At 45.4% G+C, this 24,375-nt stretch overlaps 1 protein-coding gene across 3 annotated transcripts in view; it reads right to left on the reverse strand.

The window, feature by feature from the left end:
• Window positions 1–3,447: 3,447 nt before the first annotated feature.
• The window catches only part of EIF4E2 (eukaryotic translation initiation factor 4E family member 2), a 29,728-nt gene continuing 8,800 nt past the window's right edge, over window positions 3,448–24,375 (reverse strand). The window contains exons 3-8 of one of the 3 annotated variants that reach the window (XM_065930347.1): window positions 24,022–24,156; window positions 19,877–19,981; window positions 18,185–18,337; window positions 17,946–18,082; window positions 11,186–11,264; window positions 3,448–6,019 (exon numbers count right to left, since the gene is read on the reverse strand). In XM_065930347.1, the coding sequence (XP_065786419.1) occupies window positions 11,219–11,264; window positions 17,946–18,082; window positions 18,185–18,337; window positions 19,877–19,981; window positions 24,022–24,156 (576 nt within the window). In that variant the 3' untranslated portion in view covers window positions 3,448–6,019; window positions 11,186–11,218. Of the gene's footprint in view, window positions 6,020–11,185; window positions 11,265–15,944; window positions 16,211–17,945; window positions 18,083–18,184; window positions 18,338–19,876; window positions 19,982–24,021; window positions 24,157–24,375 lie in introns of those variants that run through there. The other 2 variants (XM_065930348.1, XM_065930346.1) reach the window with 2 other exon arrangements.

The following is a 24,375-nucleotide window of genomic DNA, read 5'->3' on the forward strand; positions in this document are numbered from 1 at the left end:
TAACCCTGTGTGTAGTTAGCTAGAGTCTCACTTCTTCCAGAGAAATGAATAGGGTTTCTCTTTCTCCAGTTGTCAGCACACCTCCTATCTCCTGCCTGGCTTAGCGCTGAGCATGCATATTTCTGGGCTCTTGTCTGCTCCCAGGCTGTTGGGCCCACCCTTTCTAAGTTGGGGAGACAGTTCGATTTTCCTCTGACAATACGATCTCGCACCAATTGGCCCTTATTCCTTTTATGCTCTGATCATCAATTAAATGATCCTTTCTGGTGCCCATGGTCATTTGGTGGGCCTGCACTCATTTGGGACTTACAGCTTACCGGTGGTTGTTTCTAGAGGTCCAGTTTTGGTATGGTGCCCTTTTCCTGCCTTTCCCCCTGGTATGGTTTACCTGTGACCACCTTACCAAGCCTTAACTTGGGAGAAGACAGTCTTACCATTGGCCCATCAGCTGGTGGGGTGCCCCCTTCCTTTGGCCTCCAGCCCCCTGCCTGTGTGGCCGACCCAGAGCCCATGCAGGGCTGGTGGGGGGGAACCTGTGAAGCTCCTTGATGGGAAGGGCTTTGCCTTCCACTCCTGGGGCTCCACCTTGTCCTCTTTCTGCTGGTCCTTCATGAGCCACACCTGCTCTCTGGGGCCCCTTTCTTTACCCTCTGCTCCTTTGGGTCTTACTGTTCCTCCCCTCCCACTGTGGTTAGGGTGGGGGGTGGTCCCGTTTAGTTTTTTTTTTTTTTTTTTTTTTTTTTTTTAATATTATTTTATTAGTTGGAGGCCAATCACTTCACAACATTTCAGTGGGTTTTGTCATACATTGACATGAATCAGCCATACAGTTACATGTATTCCCCATCCCGATCCCCCCTCCCACCTCCCTCCCCACCCGACTCCTCAGGGTCCTCCCAGTGCACCAGGCCCGAGCACCTGACTCATGTATCCCACCTGGGCTGGTGGTCCGTTTCACCATAGATAATATACATGCTGTTCTTTCAAAACATCCCACCCTCACGTTCTCCCCCAGAGTTCAAAAGTCTGTTCTGTATTTCTGTGTCTCTTTTTCTGTTTTGCATATAGGGTTGTCGCCACCATCTATCTAAATTCCGTATATATGTGTTAGTATACTGTAATGTTCTTTATCTTTCTGCAGCACTGTTTATAATAGCCAGGACATGGAAGCAACCTAGATGCCCATCAGCAGATGAATGGATAAGGAAGCTGTGGTACATATACACCATGGAATATTACTCAGCCGTTAAAAAGAATTCATTTGAATCAGTTCTAATGAGATGGATGAAACTGGAGCCCGTTTAGTTTTATAAGCATTTTTTAAAAATCTGAGCTCATGGATATGTTTCCCTCATGTCAAGTGGGGCTCATGTTGATTTACTGTCAGGTTGGAAACCTACAGCAATTGTGGGCTGGGTGCTGACTTAGGACAGGCATTGGGGAAGGTGAGGCTGGTGGGTGGAAAACAGGCAGTTTCCCTGAGTAACAGGCTTGCAGGTGTTCCCCCTGGTGCTGGCACTGATGGAGCTGCTGGAACCTGCTCTAGGAAGCAGGAACCCGGGCGCCACCATAGAGCAAGATCTGGACATTCAAATCAAGCATCGCCCCTCGAGAAACTTCTTGGGCTTCTTATAATAAAATAATTTTAGATTTATCCAAGAGTTGCAGAAATAGTACTGAAAGTTCCCATATACCCTTCACCTGGCTTCTCCTAGTATTAGCATCTTACATGAACATGGTACACTGATCAGAACTAAGAAGTGAGCTTTAGTATACTGCTTTTTTTTTTTGGCTGGGGGGGCCATGTATGAGGTATTTTAGTTCCCCTACCAGGGATCGAACCCATGCCTCCTGCAGTGGAAGCACAGAGTTCTAACCACTGGATCCAAAGGGAATTCCCTGATACATTGTGAGTGTGCTAAGTCGCTTCAGTCATGTCTAATTCTTTGCAACCCTGTGGACTGTAGCCTGCCAGGCTCCTCTGTCCATGGGATTCTCCAGGCAAGAATACTGGAGTGCATTGCCATGCCCTCTTCCAGGGGACCTTCCTGACCCAGGGATCGAACATCTCCTGCATCTCTCGTACATTGCCTGCATTGGCAGGTGGGTTCTTTACCACTGGTGCCACCTGCGAAGCCCTCCCTGAAACATTACTCTTTACAAAACTTCAGGCTTTTTTCAGATTTCCCGTTTCCCATTCGTGTCCTCTTTTTTTCTTGCCCAAGATTCCACATTAATCAGTCATGTCTCCTTCCCTTCTCTCAATCTGACAGTTTCTGGATCTTTCCTTTTCTTTCATGATGCTGACTGTTGGGAATAGTACTGGTCAAGTGTTTTGGTATTCTGTAGACTGTCTCTCAGTGTGGATTTGTCTGGTGTTTTCTCATGAGCAGACAGGTTATGAATTTGGGGGGAAAGACATCAAGTGTCCTCGGCACATATCAGCACACATGGCGTCAGCACGACCCAGTGGTGCCATGAACCCAGATTACTTGGCGAAGAGGGTCTCTGTCAGGCTTCTCCACTAGCAGTTACTGTTTTTTATTTTCCACACATGCCCTCATTAGAAGGGAGTCTTTTCTTCTTCTCCTTATTCTTTTGGCACCACCTTGCAGCTTGTAGGGTCTTAGTTCCCTAGAGCAGAGGAGAGTAGAGACTTCTACTTTGGCAGTTGGTGGACCACTGGATTTCTCCAGCAGGGTGCACTTGAGTGCTGGAGAAGGGATGAGCTCTGGCCTCATCTCAGCGGTAGTAGTGTGCTCCTGAAGCTGAACAAGCTCAGGTCAGTTTCGTTCCACCCTCAGACACCAGCACCAGGTGAGCGGCATCCACCCCGAGGTGCCTCCCCCTGGAGTCACTGCCTCCTTGGTTTTGTCTCCTTTAGGCCTTTTTAGTGGCTGAGTCAACAATTTCATCATCTTGTTAAAATAACTTGCCTGGTTTGTGCTTCCACTTGGACCATGGCTGATAGACAGAAAGGAAATTTCTATTGAAATGCAGTCTCAAAACTACACTGCTTTACATCTTTTGTAAGGCTTTGCATTAAGTTTCATTCTCCCCTGGTATTTCACATGGGCAATGGTCACTGGAAAGCATTACATGCCCACCTTTGGGCTAAATAAAACATTCCAGGCTAAGACCCGGGGTGGTTTCTTATTTCCAAATTTAAATCTTTGAATTCCAACATTCCTCATTCCAAATTAAGAATTAACAACTATATTTTGGTATAAAAATGTAAATTAAGTTTTGGCAATGATTAATATCAATTAGAGAACAGTATTCTGATATTACATTCATGTAAATGATACTGGCAGTGTCTGGACTCTTCCACATATTTAGTTCTGGAATGCACTTAAAACAAAGACTCATGTGCTGAAGGGCAGAAGCAGGAAGCAAAACACTACTAGTCTCCCCATTTTCCACTGTATTAAAGAGTCCACAACCAGGTTCTTGCTGATATTTTCCATTTATTACTGCAGTAGACAATTGCTCTGAAAGTGCAACACTAAATCACTCTTGTCACAGCCTCTGCTCCTCCACTGGCAAATACTTGGAAATTCATTCTTGGAGCATCGTGGACCACAAGCGTCTCTCTGGGTGGAAAACTGTGACTGCCAATGTCACAGGGCAAACACACACACACATGAACAGGAGGGTAAGAGGAGAAGAGCACTGGCGAGGTGTGGGGCCAGTTTCTGGGGGTCCTGGGAACAGCCTGCCTGGGCACAGGGGGCGCCCCACCTCCAGCAGCCACCCCACACATCTGCTAGGTTGGCAGATGCCTGGTGTACCTTGCTTCCTGTTTCTCTGGAAATGGTGACACCATAACCGCAACTGCGTCCTGTCTGTGTCACGGAGGTCCATGGAGTCATTAGGAATTGAAAAGACCTCGCAAACTAGTGTGGAAAATGGGTGGTTTGGAGAACTGACTCTTCGATCTCTGGTTTAAAACTGTTAGGCAGAAGATCTGGAAAGTTCTAGGGTGAGACACTGTCTAGCAGAAACAACTCTTGTTCTAGCCAGCATATTTTTGATGGGGAAAAAAATAACTTTCAAATACTACAAAGACACAGATGAAGGCGGGGGGCAGGGAGTGACATCAGCAGCTCTAGAAAACACGAGGCTAAGAAATTAAAACGAGACCCCCCCAAAAAAAACCCCACAAATACGGACAACTAAGCACTCGGTCTGACAAAACCTTCACTCGGGAACATGTAACAAACATATGCACCCACACACACATACTAACAGTCAGTCAGGTAGATGCCCAGAGGGCAAATCCAAACGTCCGCTCTCTTTGGGATTTTCATGGCAAATCTGAGTTTAGGCAAAAGTGAAGACCTCCCTGGGGTCTAAACTCAGGAGGCAGCATTTGTCCCCTTCTTGGGCCAACATTGCTCCTGTATTTGTCTGAGCCCTTCACAACTGTCTGGGCACTAGAGTTTATTCTTCATACTCCTGGAGTTTAAATCGCTGCTAGACCTTCTCTGATCTAACTTCACCTGCAATGGAAGCACCTCCCTTTTGGCCCCTGTTCTTTTATATGCCTCTGTTCTTTTAGGAATAAGCACCCCAAGACAGTGGTAATGAGAGAGTGTTCAGGAGTTGGAAAGTAGGAAGAGTAATATAAATACCAGAAGGAAATGCCTGTTACTCTCCTATGATTTCTCTGAGACCAGGAGGCCAAGGATCCCGGCCTGCAAGGATAGGTTTTAGGGGAGGCCTTAATTTAAGGTACTGCAATCTGTGCTCACAAGAGCCAAGTAAGATGGTGCTCCTCGCAGGTTGCTGAGGACTGGTCCTCGGTACTTATTCCAACCCTAGGTGCTCTCTGACCTCTCTGACTTCAGTCCTTCTGGAGTCAGATCACCCAGCTTCTCTGGCGTGTGCCTGGTCATTTTTAGAGCCTGCCTGCAACAGCCCACAAGGTTTGTGTTGGGCTTCCTGGATCAGCACACACCAGCTAACACATTTACCGGGTGATGAGGACTGACAGCAGCATTCTCCACCACTGCAGACAGGCAGAGCCATGCAAAGAAAGCCATCTATCACGGTCACCTTTTCTCCAGATGTCCCAGTTTTGAGATCACAGAACTGACCATGTTAACACCTGGCAGCAGCCAACTTCTGCTTCCCTTCCTCCACGAGGGGAAGGCAAGAACCCACAGCAACAGGCTGGACACAACAGGTCCTGCCCATCTGGGAACCTGGGTCAGAAAACACCCTCAGCTCCAAATCCTGCCCTTGGAACCTCTAGTACAACCTCGCTCCTCATCAAACTGCAGTTTGGTGCAGTTTAATTACAATCATACCTTCTAAGCTGCCTCAGTGAGACCTGTGTGGCCCACTGGTTACAATTCTAAGTGCAGCAGTGCCTAAAAGGAAAGAGTCCCACAGGAGGGAAGACTGGAGGGCGTAAGGCAGGAAGCTACAGAATTAGTAACACACATTCCAAAAGGGTGGCCTTGGGGGACAAGGGGTGTGAAATAAACAAAATGTCCCAATAATTAAATGGCAGATCTAGAAGAGAGCGTTTATAGCTATTCTGGGACTCTCCAACAAAACGCTTTTCCTGGATGCACAGACATTCATAATACTGCTCACTCTCAGTCGACAGCTCTGGCCTGTACACGTGGTCACGATGCCCTTCGTACAGCAGAGGCGAGCACGGCAGAGTGCCCGGGAGGCACCTGGACAGCACACAGCAAGACGAAAGGCTGAACTCCCCCCCACAGAACCCCGTTTAAAAAAAAAGTCTGTCTGTTACAAAGTCACGTGTTCCATTTTTTCCGCTTTATAAAGTCAGCGACGCTGGAGGGTGTCTAGCGGAATCCGTCCTCCAGGAATGAGTGCAAAAGGGGAGCACGCGGCTCGGGGACGTCGCTTCAGTGAGCAGATAGAGGGGCCAGCCGGAGACCTCCCATCTGCTTCGGACACACACACACATACAGAAAAGGATTATTGCCAGCTTGTGTACTCTCACAAGGTGATTTTTGTATTTCGAAAGCTTGAATTGTCCCTGAAAGAAAAAATGGGAGAAAAGAGGGCATTCAATACACAGTGTCATCTCCAGGCAACACACACACACACACACAGGGGGAAACCTGAGCTCGGCAGCTCTGGGGCTCACCTGACACCCTGGGACCTTCCTTCCTTGCTCATCTAATGCCAGCATGGCCATCTGCCCCCACAAGTCCCTTCAAACGCTTGGGCTCAACTGGCTGTAATAGTAAGAGGTCAGAAACAACCCAAATGCATGTGACCAGGGGACTAAATATTACTGGGATACTGTACAGCTTTTAAAAAGGGGGAAAGAAGTTCTCTACTGAGACTTCTGAAAAGAAGTCTTTTTCCCAGAGAGTCCAATAGGTTAAGGTGCAGAACAGCATGTGCATGTGACGCGCTACTGTCTGTGTAAGCAGGGGTGGAGGAAATAAGGTTTTTATTTGCCTCAAGTTAAGCCATACATACTAAAACGCTGTAAGGCTCCATGGGAACCAGTAACAGTGGCTACCTGGGGCGTGTGCTGGCAGAGGAAGCGGACTCTGGAAACTGGGCTGATGGAGAAAGAGTAGAAGGGAAACCTCTTTTTCTGTTTTCTTACACACACATATGCACACAGAAAATGTTTTAAAAAACTGAATCATCAATTTGTATTACATACTCAAAAAAGAAAAACAAAAAAAAACACAACCAACCAAAAACCCCTTGGTTCAAAACTTACAGCTGCTTACAAAAGGATATTCCAGGTGAAATCTGGACACCCTTCCCTTTAAAAACCTGGTACGTACATCTATGTGTGCACGTGTATGCATGTGTGCGTGTAACAGATCACAAGGTATCTTCTTAGTTGCCTTCTAGGGGATGCAGACAGGTTTGGCTGCCCACTAGTAACCTCTCCTGTTTCAGCCTAGAAATCCAACACCTTAGCCATTTTACTCCCAAAATCTCAGGGGTGGAAGGGGTTTTAAAAGTCACTGCACCTACTACTCTGGTCCCAGGCTTTGGATTTAAGTTTGTGTGAACTTTTGAGACATAAATTCTCATTTATGTCTAGAAGCTTTGGTTTTCATTGACTTGTCGGAGAATTGCTACAATTGACTGGGTATCTGGCAACTGGACTGGAGAGAGTTAATACTGATGAATACGTATGCTCAGTCCAGCCAAAGAGCCGTGTCTTCCTGCCGATGGCTAACCAAGTCTCCCCCATGATGGTGGCAGGCTGACAGTAACTTACAGCCCTCACTACACAGACAAGTAACTGCAGATAAGAATGCTGAGAGGGAAACCGGAGCTGGCATGGGTGAACTCTGGCTGGGAAGAAACTGATATTATCTCAAAAGCCCACTGGCAATTTTGTAACTGACACGCATAACCATGTAGCTCCATGATCAATGCTACTAGAATTTGAATGATTTCCATCTAAGGAGTTGACTGAACACAAAGAGAACTTAGTGGAGTAATCAACTTTTTAAAGGAATGTCCAAAAGGACAGACTCCCCTGAGGTGCAACAAGTAGCTAGCAAAGGAGGAGGCATCTGATAGTAAGACAGAAAAGCAGGAGTCACTGAGGTGTGCTAGTTGAGTGCCCCCAGGAACACCGTGCTGCAATACTGAGGGCTGTATGATGGAGAATGCCTTTAAAAACAAAGAAGTGGTTGGGAAGGAAGGATTTGTTTGGCTTCCTTCTTCCCCTTTGATGCCATCTCGATCCCCATGGGCCATCTGGTGGCTCAGATGGTAAAGAATCCTCCTGCAATGCAGAAGACACAGGTTTGATCCCTGGGTGGGGAAGAGCTGATCCACAGATCAACTGGATCACAAAAGTCAATCAGCAGGCAGACCAGAAAGGCAGGGCTTCGGGAAGGCAGAATGAGCGAATCTTCTGACTATGGGAAAAGGATCTATCTTGAAGTGGGAGAGATGGCAGGCAAATATCTGGACTCAGTCCTTTCACAGCTGTTTAGTGATGTAAAGAAGAACGTTCTCAGGATTAATCGTCCCGGTGAGCAGGACATCTTATCTTCTGGGAGAACTCCTGTGCTGTGCTGGAGCTGGGCCAGAAACAAATTCTCTCAGGTGGCAGGTGAACTGAAGAGCTCTACAACACGTTCCCATTCAGAAAGAGGTAATATTTAATTCTACTGTCATAGATCTCTTCATAGAAATCCTAAGAAGTCAGAAGCATTCTAAAGTTTATTTGCAAAACAGAAATGGGGAGGAACAGAGTAACGGAGCTAGAATCCAGCTGTTTTTCCTCCAGAATCTGATATAAAAGAAAAACAGAGAGGAATGAGGGTGGGCAACAGGTTTCTGATGACGACAAGCTGAAGCAGGCTGATAGCAGTGGGCCCCTCAGGTCCAGCCTTTGTTTAAAAAAAAAAAAAAAGTGGGTTGAGAACAGCCTGGTGCCAAATTTAGTCTGAGGAATGTGTTTACATCAAAGCAGCTGAGAACTAACCCTCAGCTGTCCCTCACCCCAGGCTGCAGTGTATAGAGAGACGAGAAGATGGGAAAAGGTAGACAGGAAGTGGCAGAGATCACAAGCAAGTTTTTTCTCCCCCTAAAGATGGGTTTCTGTTCTTTTAAAAGCAAATTAAAATTTAGACAATTAAGACTGAGCACTGAAAAGTTAGACCCTACAGGCATCTTGCAGTGGGCAGACTATTGGCAAGGTTTACTGGTTTTGTTTTTTCAATGGTTCTCAATAATATAAGAGATCATTCAGAAGGAAATGATAACATGTTTTACATCATGGTCTTCAGGGAAACATTCTCTGGCTATTCAGCTGCCCAGCCCAGGCCAGCTCTGGCTTTCTCCTCATGCCCTCCCTGCATAGTAAATAAAACGGCAAACCACCTAGGTTCACTCGGGTAAACTTCAATCTCTCATCTCTGCGAAGTGACCACATTAACTTTATTCCCCATCAGTAGAGACCACTGCTCTGCGCATGCCAGTCTAGACAGGCAGGGACCCAGAATCTCCGCCCCATCCCCCAGCAGCTAACTGGGACTTCTGCTGAAGCTATGGTCAACAGTGCCATGCTTATTTGTAAGGGTAATAGAGGTCACATGACACAGTCCTAAAATATCAGCAGCCACATGGAATGGCACAAAACAGCAGATAGATTGAGGAGAATTATTTGTGGTTCAAGAATTATTTAACTAGCAGTTTATCCCTTCATAGATCATAATCTACTTGGCGGGAGAAAAGGCAGGGAGGACGAGAAGGCTAAAGTCCTAGGGGGCCTCTGAAACGGCAGCTGGTATGAGCATCTTCTTGGAACACCCAGTTAAACACTTTCAAGGTAAAATCAAAACATATGAAATAAAAAAATCCTTCTCAAGTCTGTCATAACAGGGAAGTGAGCTGGGTTTTTTGTTTAGATTCAAATATTCCTCTCATTCTCCCAAGTCTGTGCTTCAAAGAGAATACTTAACCCATTGAAAAAATGTACCCTTCAACCTGCCCCATGAAAATGATATGGGGGTGGGGTGAGACAACAAAAAGAACAAAGAGCCTACAATATGGCAATTATGCAAATATGACTGTTCAAAAAAATTCAAAGGTATTTTTCCTGGGGAATCTAGTGCCAGCTGAAGGGAGAGGGAATAATTTTAAGTTTTCTTCTATTCTGTCTTTTCCAACTTCATTTTAAAGCCCCCTCCCACGACCCCATGGAACCTAAGATGCTGCTGAATTTTAAAGGTACCATCATTCTATGTATTTTGAGAGGTAAACACTGCCATTAAACTATGACAAAAATCTTTCTTATCACATTCAGTGTAAGAAGCCCAATTTTAGGGATCTTCAAAGCAGAAAAAAAAAAAAAGGAATTTTATATGTGGTAATGCTGTTAAAGCAAGTCCCATATCGCACCAGGACTCTGGAAATTTAAACTATGGATGTATTTTGAATGTCTGCTATTTTCCAGCCTACAAGTCAACGTGTTGGTATTAGAACTAATACATGTTTTCATCCCTCTTTGATATACTAGCCACCATCTCAGAATTCTATATTGAATATACTTTACAGGGAATCCCTTTCAATTTCAATTCTGAAAACTTAGCATTATCATCTAAAAACTGAATTCGTGATGAAGGAATTAAATTATTTGAAAAAGAGATATGAGTGGCGTGAGGGTACAGGAATTCTGGGACTGTCTGTTACTCAGACCCCAGCCACTTGCTCTGTCCCTCACAGGGTCATACTCTTTTTGGCTCATCTAGGGAACAGGGCAGGTCTCCTTTCCTGGAAAAAGTCTCCCTTGCTTCCTGTTCTGAAGTGGAGTTCTGAAACAACTACTGCAGCTGGCATGTTCTTCTCCAATTTTAGAAATTCTCCATTTCTTAGGGATGGGGTCCGGTGGTTGGGGGCAGGGATAGTTAATGTCCAGGGATGTGCTTTTGGGCCAGGCACATGCAGACATTGTCCCTGTAGCCATTCCTCTCATCCAGAATAAATTCATCCAATCCCTTCTGCTAAAGAGACAGACATGGACTTGGAACTCCCTTAACTGAAATATAAATATTCTTAAAATGAATGCTTTGCTGACCCAGCCTTTGCTATCCCAGGGCCCCTCTCTGCCAGCAAACACGTGTTGGTCTCGCCATGATACAACCTGGAACCATGCTTCCTACACAGCCCTGAAGTCTCCCCTATCCCCCACCATTCACTTTAGCCTTTGAAACTTGGAGGTTCCACCACTGTTTCCTCACAACTGACAAATACCACCAGCAAAGGAGACACACCTCTCGCCTAAGTCATACAGGGGCCAGAGGAACTGCCCTATTAGTCACAGGACACTGCCAGATAGCTTAAACATGGCTATGTCTGGGAATTAAATAAAAAAAGACCTCTGGTCCATTTATAGTCATGAAATGTCAGCATCCAAAGAGACCAGAGACGTAAGTCTATGGAACCTCACTTTCCAGATCAGAAAGCAGAGGTGCAGTGAGGCTCATCAACCTGCCCAGGGGTTCACTGGGAGACACATGACCCAGGGAGGATAAGCCAGCAGCTCTGGACTCAGTGTTTCCCTCCAAGACGGTGGGTGCCTGGCACAGGCTCAGTGTTGGCAGAGATAAGCCTGGGGGCAGATGGGGAGGGGCAAGCCCTTTGGAGGAGGGTCCTACAGCTGGGAGGGACATCACAGGGTTACGGAGTAAGATAGACGAGGCCCTACCCTGAGTGTGAGAGACAGAGGGGGAGCGTCCGATCAGCGGCCGCTGCTGTTCACCAGGCCATGAAACTCCTCCCAGGCCCTGGCAAACCAGAGACAAAAAACACAACAGCACATTCAGATCAGAGGCTTTTCAACAAAGAGAGCAGACAAGATAACCCCACACCCCAATTCAGATACCCTCAAGGTCAGGTGGGGCCCACCGATACCTGGAAGCACCGCTGTGAGGGTCTCCGCCTAGACTTTCCTGTTAAGCAGGGTGGCTGACACCTTTCAGGGGCACCTGGCACTTCTGGCTTGTGCTACTGCCCATCTGGCCCTCACTGTCCCCAAGAGAATTTCCACATCCTTCCAGCCACTCCTTCCACAAGTCTACTGGGGAGGCCACGGAGGTCAGATTAAGTTCACCCACCATGGGACACACTTCCAATTCACTGAGGTGAGGGGCAGCAGCACTTTCTGTCTTGGGGATGTGAGGAGAGGAGGCAGAAGTGATTTTTCTTCATCAGGCCTCACCCTGAGGGTAAAGGCAGGCACCCAACAGCACTGTGATGCTGACGCAAAGACGGATGAGGAATGACACTGCTTCCTCTGCTGCCATACATCACACCTTTTAACCCTTTTCAACTCAGATCCCAAATTCATGTCAGGTTCCACACGTTTCTGATAATACCCAATTAACGATTATCTTAAAAAATTGTATGTGCCACAGCATTTACAAGGACCAAACTCCTTTGAAATTCCCCAGGACCGATGCTCATCGCAACTTTAATGGTTACTACCTAAATTTAGAAACTGGAGCTAGGAAGGGATAAGGAATGTGACTGAGGGTGAGTCTCTTGGAGGACGTTCCACAGAGAACAAGCCTTGGTGGCTGCAGGCCAAGCACCAGGAGAAAGAGGCTCCCTCATGCCTCCGAAGCCCTCACCCACCTCAAGTTCTGAGAGGAGTTGACGTCCTTCCTTTTTGCCTGAGCCATTTTTCAGCCACTTAGGGGCAAACTGTCAGGTAACTTCCCTGGGAATTATACATAAAATGGGTAATTTGGTGCCTTTGAATCTAAAATCCCTTACCATCAATTATTCCATTCGTGGCTTAAAGGGGTGAAATACTCATGGTAACAACATACAGGGTTTAATATGTTAAATTATTTGCTCACTACAGGTTTAATATTATGACCACTAAAACTACACTTCATCATTAGGTCTCCTACAGATAGCTTTTCTTCTTTTCTCAAATAGGAAAGGATGAAACAAAGACTGGCCCAATAAATTTATTCTTCCATGCAATCATCACATCAGTTTCATTAGTTATTTCCCTTTTGAAGAGCAACACTTATAAGTTAATGATGTAGCTCTCGGAACAAGAGACTGATCCACAGTTAATGGTTTCTTCAGAATATTGCCAAAATCTGGATACATGTATGTTCACTGAATGGAAGGAAAACGTTAAGAGTACCCAGTAAGCATGCATCTTGTCAGTTTATAAACTCAGTTTCCATAGAAAGACATGTTTCACAGCTCTTTCTGGAGAGACGGTAACACAATGAACTTTTGAGAGTCCATCAGTGATGGCAGGAGGTCATTTCACTCTTCACTCCAAATGACGATAAAGAGAAAGCAAAATTTGACACCCAGGCAATGACCCAGGAACGGCCCCTTCTCATTCTAAGAATGAGGTTTAAGTTATATTTAAGCAAGTTAGGTGTCAACAAGAAACTGCATGGCTGTGTTGAAGGTTCACCTCACTTATCCTTTAGTTTCCAGAAAGGCCTACACTAGTCCAAATGGAAGTTCTCTATGTCAAGAACTTACAGAAATATGGATTTCAGAGTTCTCCTCTAATCCAGTTTAGTATTAAACTGCCCTATTTTCTTCAGCAGTATATTCTTTACATGGAAAACTTCAACATGAAGAATCTGGGCAAAGAAATTTCCTCAGGTGGATTCAGTGGAGATAAAACCACTGCTCACAGTCATTGGTACCATCGCTGGTTCTCAATGATTGACTAAGTAAACCAACCGCCTAAAACTAGGTGCAAATGTTCTAGCTATTTTCCACCTGGCATCCCAGGCATATATGTAATTTTAAAACTTGTTTCTTTGAAAGGTAAACAAAGAACAAGTTAAATGTTATATTTGTCATGTAAACTGAGTTTCGTAAAAACTTTCCCCCTCCCCTATTATCCTAATACAACCTACAGGGAATTTTAAACAGATTCAAATGACAAGGTAACAATGAGTCCTTTCAAGACCACTTTTTACCAGCTGGCTTACCAGAGAGCAAATTCTAAAGGCAGAGATCTCATCCCTTAACTCTGCATTTGCCCCAACTCTGGCCGAGCCCCACTTCACAGCCTTGCCCTCAGCTGGCCCTCACACTCACAGGTGAGCTGGGCCTCATACTGGTCTGGGCTTTACCTTGCACATCAGCGTAGAGGGGCATTTCCCAAAAGCAAAGCCTGGCCAGCAATGATGCTGGGTGACACAGCGCCCCCAGCTATGATTTAGCCATGGCAAGAGAAGGGATGGTTGCTCCCTGCCTACCAAATTCAATATTTAAATAAAATGAAATCTAGATGTGGTGGAGTCCCCATGATTTGACCCATTTCTCCTCTAGAACAAATGAATAAAGACAAGTCACCTACCCTCAGCTCTCTGTGCAGAGGGGGCTGGTCAGTCTTCCCAACACTGTGGCCCACCAAGTGCAACAGGCCCTGTCTTCCCCTTCCCATCCCAGGCCGGAGGCACAAAGGGACTCAACGGACTACTCCAAACAGGAATTTCCTCACAAAAGACACTGCTGTTTTATACGGCCCTGTGACCCAAGTCTTCTCCTGGTGGTCCCATGATTCTAGGGTACAAGTCTGGCTGTGTTATGAGGCTGTCCACCTGAAAGGACCCAAATCTCTGAAACCTCAGCCGCACACCCAACACTTGATTTAACCATTTTCCCACTTCTCAGTGGGCCCGTGCACTTAAGGGACTGACTGTTAGCAGTAAACAAGGGTGCGAGGCAGCAAGCAGCGTTCCCTCTGCAGCAAAGCGGCTCACCATGCCCCTTGCGCAGTGGCAGCGGTCACCTCAGCTCAGCAAGTGGTGCTAGCAAGGAGCGCAGCAGGAAAAGGCCATGAGCAGTGTGAAGGCAGGCTGGGGAACGAGACACTTGAAATAGGACGTTGGAGACTGGACAGAAACACAGCAAAGGGGAGGGACACCTAACCGAGAAAGCTAAGCCACCCCTAAAACACTCCCCTCACCATTTCCAGGACCCCTCATCTCCAGAGTACATGGGAAAGAACAAGTGTTGGCTTTTTCCTCCTCGTGTCCCTTCAATTCTCAAGTCCAAGCAGTTGCTGTTCCTTGACTCAAACACAGCCACGCCTGTGGGAGAGTCACGGGGAAGGACAAAGCAGAACAGTCCTGGCTTCTGTTCAGATGTGGCAAGGCTCAGAGGGGTCAAGGTCAGTTCGGTGCTTTCCGATCAACTCTTACTCTGGTGGGTGGAATCAGGCTCAACCTCTGGACCAGCTATATTAGCTGAAATTAAGATCAATACATGTGGACATCACAGCAGAAGGCAAGAGGGAAAGGGCCATAGAACGTCATTCTTTGACAAATGTTGAAAACATAGAAAATATGTATCTCTACACATCAACCATCTCCATCTTTCAGGAACTTTAAGTAATTTGGGGTAAGTGATCACAAAAAGCAGCAATGACAGGGCCACTTCCAGGATGCTCAGCCCACGTGCTAGTCCTGATGTGTGGTCTGTGGGATCCCAGGCCTCATGGAGATGGATGGGCAGTCAGGATGGCACAGCTCAGGGCATCACTGCCAAAACGGAGCAGCACAGCCACTTTGGAGAACTCCACACTACGCCCACAGTCACCTTCACAGATGCTATCAGGCCACCTGGCCTAGTGTGGGCAGAAGTGATTTATTTATGGTTTGGGTGGAAGCTCTAAAGAAAATCTTCACATTAAGCCTTGCTAGATTTCTCCATGCAGGTTAGGGGCCTGAAGGCCAAGTTGCAGCACATACATGCCGAGCCTCAAAAACACGTGAGGGGCTGGGCCATGCTGTGGTCAGATGTCCTAAGGAGTAAAGTCACATAGGACAAAGACACGTCCCCACTCCCAGGTCCTGAAGCATGACAACCCTAGGGACTGGGGAAAGGGAAGGGCTAGAACTTTGCAAAGTGTAAGCAGTGTGAGCTCAGAGAGGAAGACGAGCTGGCTCCAAGGGGAGAACAGAAGGGAAAAAGCTGGCAGAGAGCTTGCGGTTGGGCGGTTTTGGCCAGTGAGGAAAGCCCACTTACACAAAGCAAGGAAGCTCTACACACACAGCGGCACACAGACGGAAGCAGGGCTTCGCCTCCAAGCAAGACATGTCTCTGAAGTAAGACAAATGAAGTCAGCCAAGCGAAGGTCAAGAATCCCCCTTTCCAACCTGATGGACTTTTGAGCTGAATTCTAAATCAGAAATCACTCTGTTCCTGTCCTCAGCATGGCTGGTGGAAACTTAAATACCAAAAAAACCGTGGGGGTCTCTTTCTGAGAGCCAGATGTCACCTCAGTGTCAGACCTCAGCGGAGATGGGACAAAATACCGTGTGATGTGATACCATGGGCTTATGGAAATGAGGCTGCATTCCCCGGATGGCTCTCCACGGAGAAGTCTGTGCCATTCCTTAATATGGTGACAGTCAGTCTGAAAGGCCACTTCTTTGATGCACCATAAAGAGCAAGAGCATGAGACAAGCTAGTTTAGCACCATTTATTAAGTGATCTCAGCTGTTGTTGTAGCTGCTGCATGTCAGCCTGTTCTTAAAACATAAAATGCTCTTCCAATTCCTCTTGTCCGGGACGGAAGGATCTTCCAGGTAGCACACCAACAGAACAAGAGGCTCCGATGACGCCGGCTTCAATGACGGTGCCATCCAGAGAGGGAGAGGGTCACGGCACATTCAACCGCGGCTTCCAGAGGTTTTGAAAAAGGAGCCTTTGGGAGCCCAGCCTGCCTGGCATTCTAGTGGAAGTGCAAAAGGTTGGCACGTTGGGAGAGAAAGAGAGGGAGCCGCGAGGGGAAAGTGGCATCTAGGTGTCAAGGAGGGGTTTCTGGCCCCTGTGGCTGCAGGGCTGGAGGACTAGGCAGACCTCTGATAAAGCAGCAAGCAGCAGACTAAGGCACCAAGCCCCAAGGCTAGCCTAGACTCTATGGACCTGTACACACTGCTACACAAGTCAGGAAGAACTGCTTCAGGGTATTTGAAAGGGAGAAGAGTGGAGAGGGGAGAGTTGAAAAATATCTTTCCCTTTCCTATCTGGGTGAAAAGGTTGCTTGGGGGTGGGGTGGGGGGGTGCGGGGGGCATTTGGGAACACTAAACACAAGAGTCCTAGGAAAAGTAGGTGTGGACCTCTCCAGCCTAGACTGAGTCTGGCTGGAGGGCAGAAACTATTTGTATTCCAGAACAAAGAATAAGAAAAATCTGCCAAGAGAAAAAGAGTGCTGACCCAGGGCTGCCAAGGCAAGCCCTCAGGGTCGTAATGACTAATAACTGCTGGTGGCTGTGATGAGCCACACCCAGCCATTTCAGACAGACCACCTCCTATGGCAGCATTCCCAGTTAAAAACTGGAGCTTAGCTGGTATGAGCCAGTTCCACCCACAACATGATCTGTAAATGCAGGGGAAAAGATTCCCAAATGATCTGCCTGCTGAGCCATCATTGGGCTCATTACTATAATGCTTGTAATAACAGCGTGATGATGTTATTACTAACGATGATGAGAGCAATAATCCTTGACCCTGTTAGAGCATACTCCATCTGAGGATCTTCAATTACAAAGACTGAATCAGTCTCACAAACAACCCTGCTCAGTAAAGCACTCTTACCCCCCACTTTTCCGATGGGACACGTGAAGCGGAGTGGCAGAGACTTTTCAAAGGCACGCAGTGGTATCTGAGTCAGAGGACAGAACTACACCTATAGGTTCTGACTCCTAGCTGCCTTGCTCTCCCTTCACATGTGAGAAAACTCTTTAACAGCCACTCCCCACAACGTGTCTGTAACACCCTGACTTTATTTATGATCTTCAGTCACTGAAGGAGCAACCCTGGCCAGTGATTCTCACTTGTGGATGTCCAGCTCCACTCCCCTGAATCTCAGGTAGACTGCCAAGCTAACCTCCCCTCTGGCATTCCTGTTCCCCTTAGAGTCTACTCTCACACACACACTATTCTACTTCCGCTTTGACTTCAGCTCTGCACACAAGGAAATGCAGTCATCATTCCTGGTAAAGAAGTCAATTTCCCGGAACAAAGAGAGCAGACTGAAGCTAACAAGTTAAAAAGACATGCAAAAGTGGAGTGAGGGACAGACAGGGAGGAGGGCCTCACTGTTCAGTGAAATTATTTTAGGAACTGCAAGAAAAAGAAGAGCACTTTGTCTTTCATTTTAAGATAGAGGTTAGTGAACGAAAGACAAGACAGCCTGTGTGAATACAGCAAGCCCAGGTGGTTCAGCTGGGACTCTGCAGAAGGGATGTCTCTCATCCAGAGCACCCAGGGTGCAGGCAGGCAGAGAAACGCACCAGCAGAGAACTGCTATGAGTGGACAGAAGTACTGGGGGAAGACTGGTCTGTCCCTTCTCCTTAAGTCAGTCTCCTGGAAGACCATATTCCTCTGGACCTGACTAAGGAACTACTTTTGCTGAACTCAGGGACATGCCCCCCACACACCCCAAACCCCCACAACACATACTTGATGCTGTCGGTGTGGGTTTTGTATTCCATAATGGTGTTGGGAGGTAGGTTAAGCACTCGCCGAAGCGTATCCCGTATGCGGGCTGTGGTGGCTTGATCGCTGGCAGTCTTATTCCATATGGAAATAATGTCCTCCTATAGGAGGGACGACAGAAGGATTCATCAAAGGAAACTGGAGGCAGTGAGAAGAGCAGAGGTAACACACGTGAAAGCAGACCTGCCCACGAGGCAGCTTACCTGAAAGCGGACAGAGACCACAGCCCCGCAGATCTCCTCCCCAACCATGAACTGTTCCCCCAGCATAGCCAAGATGAGATTCTCCCAGCAGCGGGATGCCAAGCCCTTCCGCAGTCGAATTATCCATTTTCCGCCATTTTTATTTGCATCATCCTGTAAAAAGAAAGTATTAAAAGTTAAAATATCGTCTCACAGCATTAGGGCCAAGGATTCATGACCACTGAGAAGTCTTGCCGTTTTCCAACCATTCAACTCTACAGGAAAATGTGGAAGGACTATAGGCAGAAGAAATGAGAAAAAAGAAACACAAAGTGGGGATCCTTGCAACCAGCCATTAAAGAAAAACAGCCAAACAGACCCTTTAAAAATAATCCTCTTTTGGGAACTCCCTGGCAGTCCAGTGGCTAAGGCTCAGCACTTTCAGTGCCAGGTCCAGGTTTAATCTCTGGTCGGGGAACTAAGATCCCATAAGCCATACAGTGTGGCCAAAACAAACCAACCAACCCTCTTTTTTGAAAACTACATTAAAACAAAATAATGTCAGATTTCAAACACAGATCATTCCTTACTTCATTTGCTAAAAGTTTATCAAGCGTCACCACGTCCCCAAATACAGACATGAAGTCACGATCTCTACCCAGATCCAGTCTAGTAAAGCAGATGGACAAAAAAACTAATTACAGTAGTATAGTCTGACAAGTACTGCTGTAACAGAGGTACACACATGAAGTTTATGAAGAACAGGATAGTCAGAAACACCCAGGAACAGGAAAACATTTTAGCTGGGTTGTAAGGGACACAGACGTTAGCCAGGTGAAGGGCTCAGCGGGCACCGGGAAGGACACGGCTGTGTGCAAACACTGACTGTGAGGCAGAGATGCAAAGAGGAAGATCTAGCTACACTGAAGGGAGGATCTGGAGAGGACAGGTGACAAGTGCTGAAAGGTAATTAGGTATAAGATCATGTGTGCAACAGAAAACTGCATAAGATTTTTAATTAAGGTGTGTGTGTTTGTTGTGGGGGCGAGGGTTCCCTGATGGCTCAGATGGTAAAGAATCAGCCTGCAATGCAGGAGACTGGGTTCGATCCCTGGGTCAGGAAGATTCCCTGAAGGAAGGAATGGCTCCCCGCTTCAGTATTCTTGCCTGGAGAATCCCCATGGACAGAGGAGCCTGGTGGGCTACAGTCCATAGGGTCGCAAATAGTCAGACAGGATGGAGTGACTAATGACTAAGCACAGCACATGTGTGTGTGATCAGAGTCCTCTGGAAGAATGCTTTGGCATCAGAATAGAGAAGATGGACTACAGCAAAGAGATCACAGAGCTCAGTTCTGGGTCTCTGGTGACTGCCCCTAAGCTTATTTTTACTCACTTTAACCATATGTACACTATGGTAATATATTACACACACACAAAACCAGTCTATGTGAAGAGTAATCCACAAAAATCCTTCAATGTTGTTACAACACCGTGTTAGTGAGAAAACAATCTTTGAAAACCATTCACACAAACAATGGAATCAAGGCTTCTTCCTAGAGTTCCCATTTCCAAGGATGTACCAAACTGTGACGTACCTTTCAAAGAAGACTTTAACCAATGCCCGGCACTAACCCCCAAACCAAACAAACAAAAAACCCCCGAAAAACAGAAAACTTCCTCAGAAAAGCAGTCTAAGGCTCTTAGTTCTCACCTCCCACATGGGTTTAATTCCTTCTTTGAAGAGATGGAAGTCGCTGTGGCCTGTCAGGTCCCCGGGACGCACCATGTGGCTGTAAAACCTCCAGAACTGCTCCACCTACAGAGAGAGGATGGCAGAGTCAAGAGAGGTGCCTTCTTTTTCTCTGAGCGAATGTGAGATTTAAGAGAAGAGCATAACCATGGAAGACACTCTGCTAGAGGCTCTACTTTTTGGAGGACAGATGCTCATTCCGGGGATTGTGGGGGAAGGACAGCAAGTTGGAGGGAAGCAGACTGTCTATTTTGATAGAAGAATAATGTCATACTGTCGACACAAGAATAAACTCTTTAGATGAGAAATGCCAGCCTCAGCCAGGAGCCTTAGTTGGTAAAATGTCAATACACATCATCCTGTGGAAGCCACAAGAGAATCACCACATGCTGTAGGAGAACTTTGTTTTACACAATAAAAACCACTTAGATTTGAGGTATATTCAGTGCCACATAACCTCAGCCTGAACCAAATCACTTAAAAAAACAAAACAAAACAGTGTTATTAACAGTGTGAGTTAACTAGTCATTGTGCTCTACAGTACATGCCCAAGACTTATTTACAACTGCAAGTTTGGGTGCTTCTTGATCAGAGGTTTACTGTCAAAATACAGCATTAGCTACACTGAAGTACACTTTATTTCTATGTAGTTACTGAGCATTAAGTGACAGAATCAACCGCAGGCACTACTCTATACCACGGTGCCCTTGCTAAGGCCCAGACGGTCCAAAAACCAAGCAGACCTTAGCTTCTTCACTCAGGGTTTAAGTTTCTCTTCTTAGCTATAAAATTTCTCTTTGCTCCTCCTTCACAGTCCTGTTAGAAAAATCATACATATTTCTCTGTAAAATGTATGCTTATTTATATTTATCACACTATTTCTGTTTTTCTCACTAGTGATTGGATAAGAAGAAATTACTTCTTTGTGTGTGTGCATGCATTCATGCTAAGTCACTCCAGTTGTGGTCAACTCTCTGGGACCTTATGGACTGTAGCCCACCAGGTTCTTCTGTCCATGGGATTGTCCAGGACAAGAATATTAGAGTGAGTTGCCATGCCTTCCTCTAGGGAATCTTCCCACCCCAGGGATCGAACTCACATCTACGGCATCTCCTGCATGGGCAGGCGAGTTCTTTACCACTAGAGCCACTTGGGAAGCCCTTGATCACTTTCCTATTCCTCTGCAATTCACAGAGAACACCTACAAAGTACTGGGCAGTCAAGTGCACACTTTACAAGGAAAGAAAAAAATGTGAAACAGCCTGAAGAAAATAGTTGGTATTTGCCAAGAAACTGCTGAAGAGGCTCTAAATAAACATGAAGCAAGATTCCATAATGTGCAGGTAAAAACAGGTACCATGCAGACAGAGATTCGGGTCACACTCCCAGATCTGGATAGCAACTGAGGAGAAACCCTAGACTGTGTGAAATGGTTGTGCCTCTTGATCCTCTAGAGCATAGAAACCTGGGAAACATCTCATGTTACAAGGAAATTAGGAACGAAGCCATCTGCAGGACTTCAACACAGTATTTCACCTCAGTGAGTGCCATGCTTAACGACACCCAGGGATCTGGGCCAGTGAATGGTCCTATGCATACAACGAGCAATAATCTTTTCCCCACCCTAACACAGTGCAAAGAAATGAAGCTTGCCTTCTAGAAACTGTGGCTCACTGTGAATGAGGACTTGACGGAAGTGGTGGGGACAGAGCATACCAATCACCTCCAATCCTCCAGTGGAGCACTGCTTTATTAACAGTTTGGTCTCCACCAATCTGAGAGCCATTCTCTACAATCTTATAGCCAGAATTCTATACCCAAATCACGAGAGATGAAATAATAAGCAGGTCGAGAAACAGTAATACTATAAACCTTTTTTTCCCCCATTCTCTTAAGGCAACTTGCATTCTTGAAACTTTCAACTGGAACCCAAGAATAAATATTTAGACTTAGAACATGAAGTGCAGAAAAGACTTTAGAAATCATTTCAACTTCTTTCTTTGCTTTATAATTGAGAAAACGGTTTCAGAATTTGCCCCAGCTCACAGTCAAGCAACAGAACTTGTGATCCCCGAGTCCAACACTTTTTCCATCTCAAGATACAGCTTTCGGTCACCTCAAGAACTTTTAAATGTTGTTAAATACTAGGATCAAGGACCAGTGGGAAATACTACTTCAGCATCATTAGTTTCACAATGTAATTACTTTTCTGTGAGGAATATTGTGGGACATTTCCCAATGCCTCGACTTATATGACATTGGTGAGTATAAAGCAGCATTAACCCAAGATGACGCTGACGATAAAACTGTTCAACTTAGCATATATGCCCAAAGAAAACAAAAACTCTCCTTGCACAAGCTGGGAAAATTCACACATGCTTTTTTTAAGCGGGAAAGAAAAATGCTAGTAGTTATAATCATGCTAAAATAATTCAACAAAATCCTGAATGGTTCAGTTTCTTCTCTCATCCTAAGTGCTTAACCAGTTGTTCATAACATAATGGCTGCCATTTTACCTGAAATGTCTAGCAACCTATCAAAATTTTTGTGGATTCAGGAATGTTAGGATGATATGGATAATTTTTTAAATTCTACTGTTCTCTCTTCCAAGAATTCCTTCCTCTTATCACTTGTTCAAATTGTCTGAATTCAATCTTAAACCCATCTCACTCCCAAAGAGGCTTCTTCAGGCTGAAATGAATCCCTTTATTCTGAACTGCAAGAGCACCCTGGCTATATATGCACCTCCTACTGCCTCCCTGTATTAGAAATTCCTGGACATGTCTTATTTCCCTAAGGGCAAGGTTTTTTAGTCATTTTAGAACCCTATTATGCCCCAAATTCATTCAACAAACTTTTCTTGAACCAAACATGTACCAGTGCACAGCTACTTGTAATAATTCAAAAAACTCTAAATTTAACAGTAATAAGAGAGCGCAGGCCAACTAATACAAGACCTTTGCTTGTGGCTGAAATATCAACTCAACACAGTAATCAGATGACATGATTATCATTATATAGGCATATCTGATTAATAAACAGATAAATAAATACAGCCTGTCTCGTAAACAAACACTTTGAAAAACTGGAGCATCCTGGCATGCATTTTGGTATATGGAAGACTGAAAGAATGTAGGCTTTGGAAGGTGGTTTTTACAGCCTACCCAACCTGAGTCTCAATACTGGTTCCACCACTTAATCAAGTTAATTATAACTGACTTGAGACTTCAGATCAGATATTTAACCCAAGTCTCATTTTTCTCATTTGTAAAATATGGATAACATCACTGACCTCATAGGGCTATCATAATGATCAAAGGAAACTATACAAAGTGACTATAATTGTGTGTCCTTCCTCTTTACTAATTTATTTTAAAGTTTACTGTCTATTATAGTTTCCTTTTCCAGTGTCTGCATTTTAAACAGAACGAATACCTTAGTAACTTCAAAAAAATAACGAATCCTGCATTTGATTCTGCCCACAGATCAACTGTACGAAATACATAACAATCTTCACCCAACAAGACTGGCTTTAATCACAGACAAGCCTCCCAGGGTTTACAACTCTAGTTTTCCGTGAGGAAGATGAGACAGTGCGTGGGCTAACTGTACTGACAGTGCCCACAAAAAAACGGAGACTTCCTTTTCCTTCTAAACACAGAACAAAGATGCTAGTTTATGCGTAATCACTGACATATCCAAAACCCAATGTGAAGTTATTAAAACAAAAACTTTTAAATTTTATTCTCCATTTTACTGACAAGCTTCATGAGGACACCACATGCTATAAAATTTTGTATCTCCCATGATACTTTGCACACAGAAAGGACTCCAAAAATACATACTTAAACAAAACCAGTATTTTTGTATTGTCCCCATCTGATCAATTCCACAATTTATGCACTTATTGATTCTGACATATGTTGCCTATGGATATATAAAGAGAAACAGAAGAATAAGCCAATTTAGCTTTACAGACTCAGGTCAGTCAACTAAGGAAACCAGAATCCTATGTAGGTTACCAGAAGGGTAGATAAACACAACAATGTAAATACAGACAAGAATGTACTACCAAAGCTTAGTACATTAAACCACCAAGTACTCACAGAGGCAAAGGTGCCAATCTGTTTGATATTCTGTTCATAGCTCTGTGAGCTGGTGGGACGACCAGGGGTTCTCCTGGAGTACCAGAAAGTGTAGTTATACTGCAGGGGGTGCTCGGCCGGCCCAGGGACGACAGCCTGTGAATCAAAGGAGACGTGTTAATCTGGGAAAATTTTCCACATGCTCTGAGACTGAGAAAACATTTCCCAGCGTCACCCCTTACCACCTCCATTAAAAAGGATACATCCTCAATTACCTGCAATGGGCTCAAGACTCCGCTTACATGGTAAGTTAGTGGTCAACTGTTTCTAAGTTCCTGTAATACTTTCTCTGTTTTTAATGCTTTCAAAACTTTC

This window comes from Muntiacus reevesi, chromosome 3, assembly GCF_963930625.1.
Source record: "Muntiacus reevesi chromosome 3, mMunRee1.1, whole genome shotgun sequence".
Classification (NCBI taxonomy): Eukaryota; Metazoa; Chordata; class Mammalia; order Artiodactyla; family Cervidae; genus Muntiacus; species Muntiacus reevesi.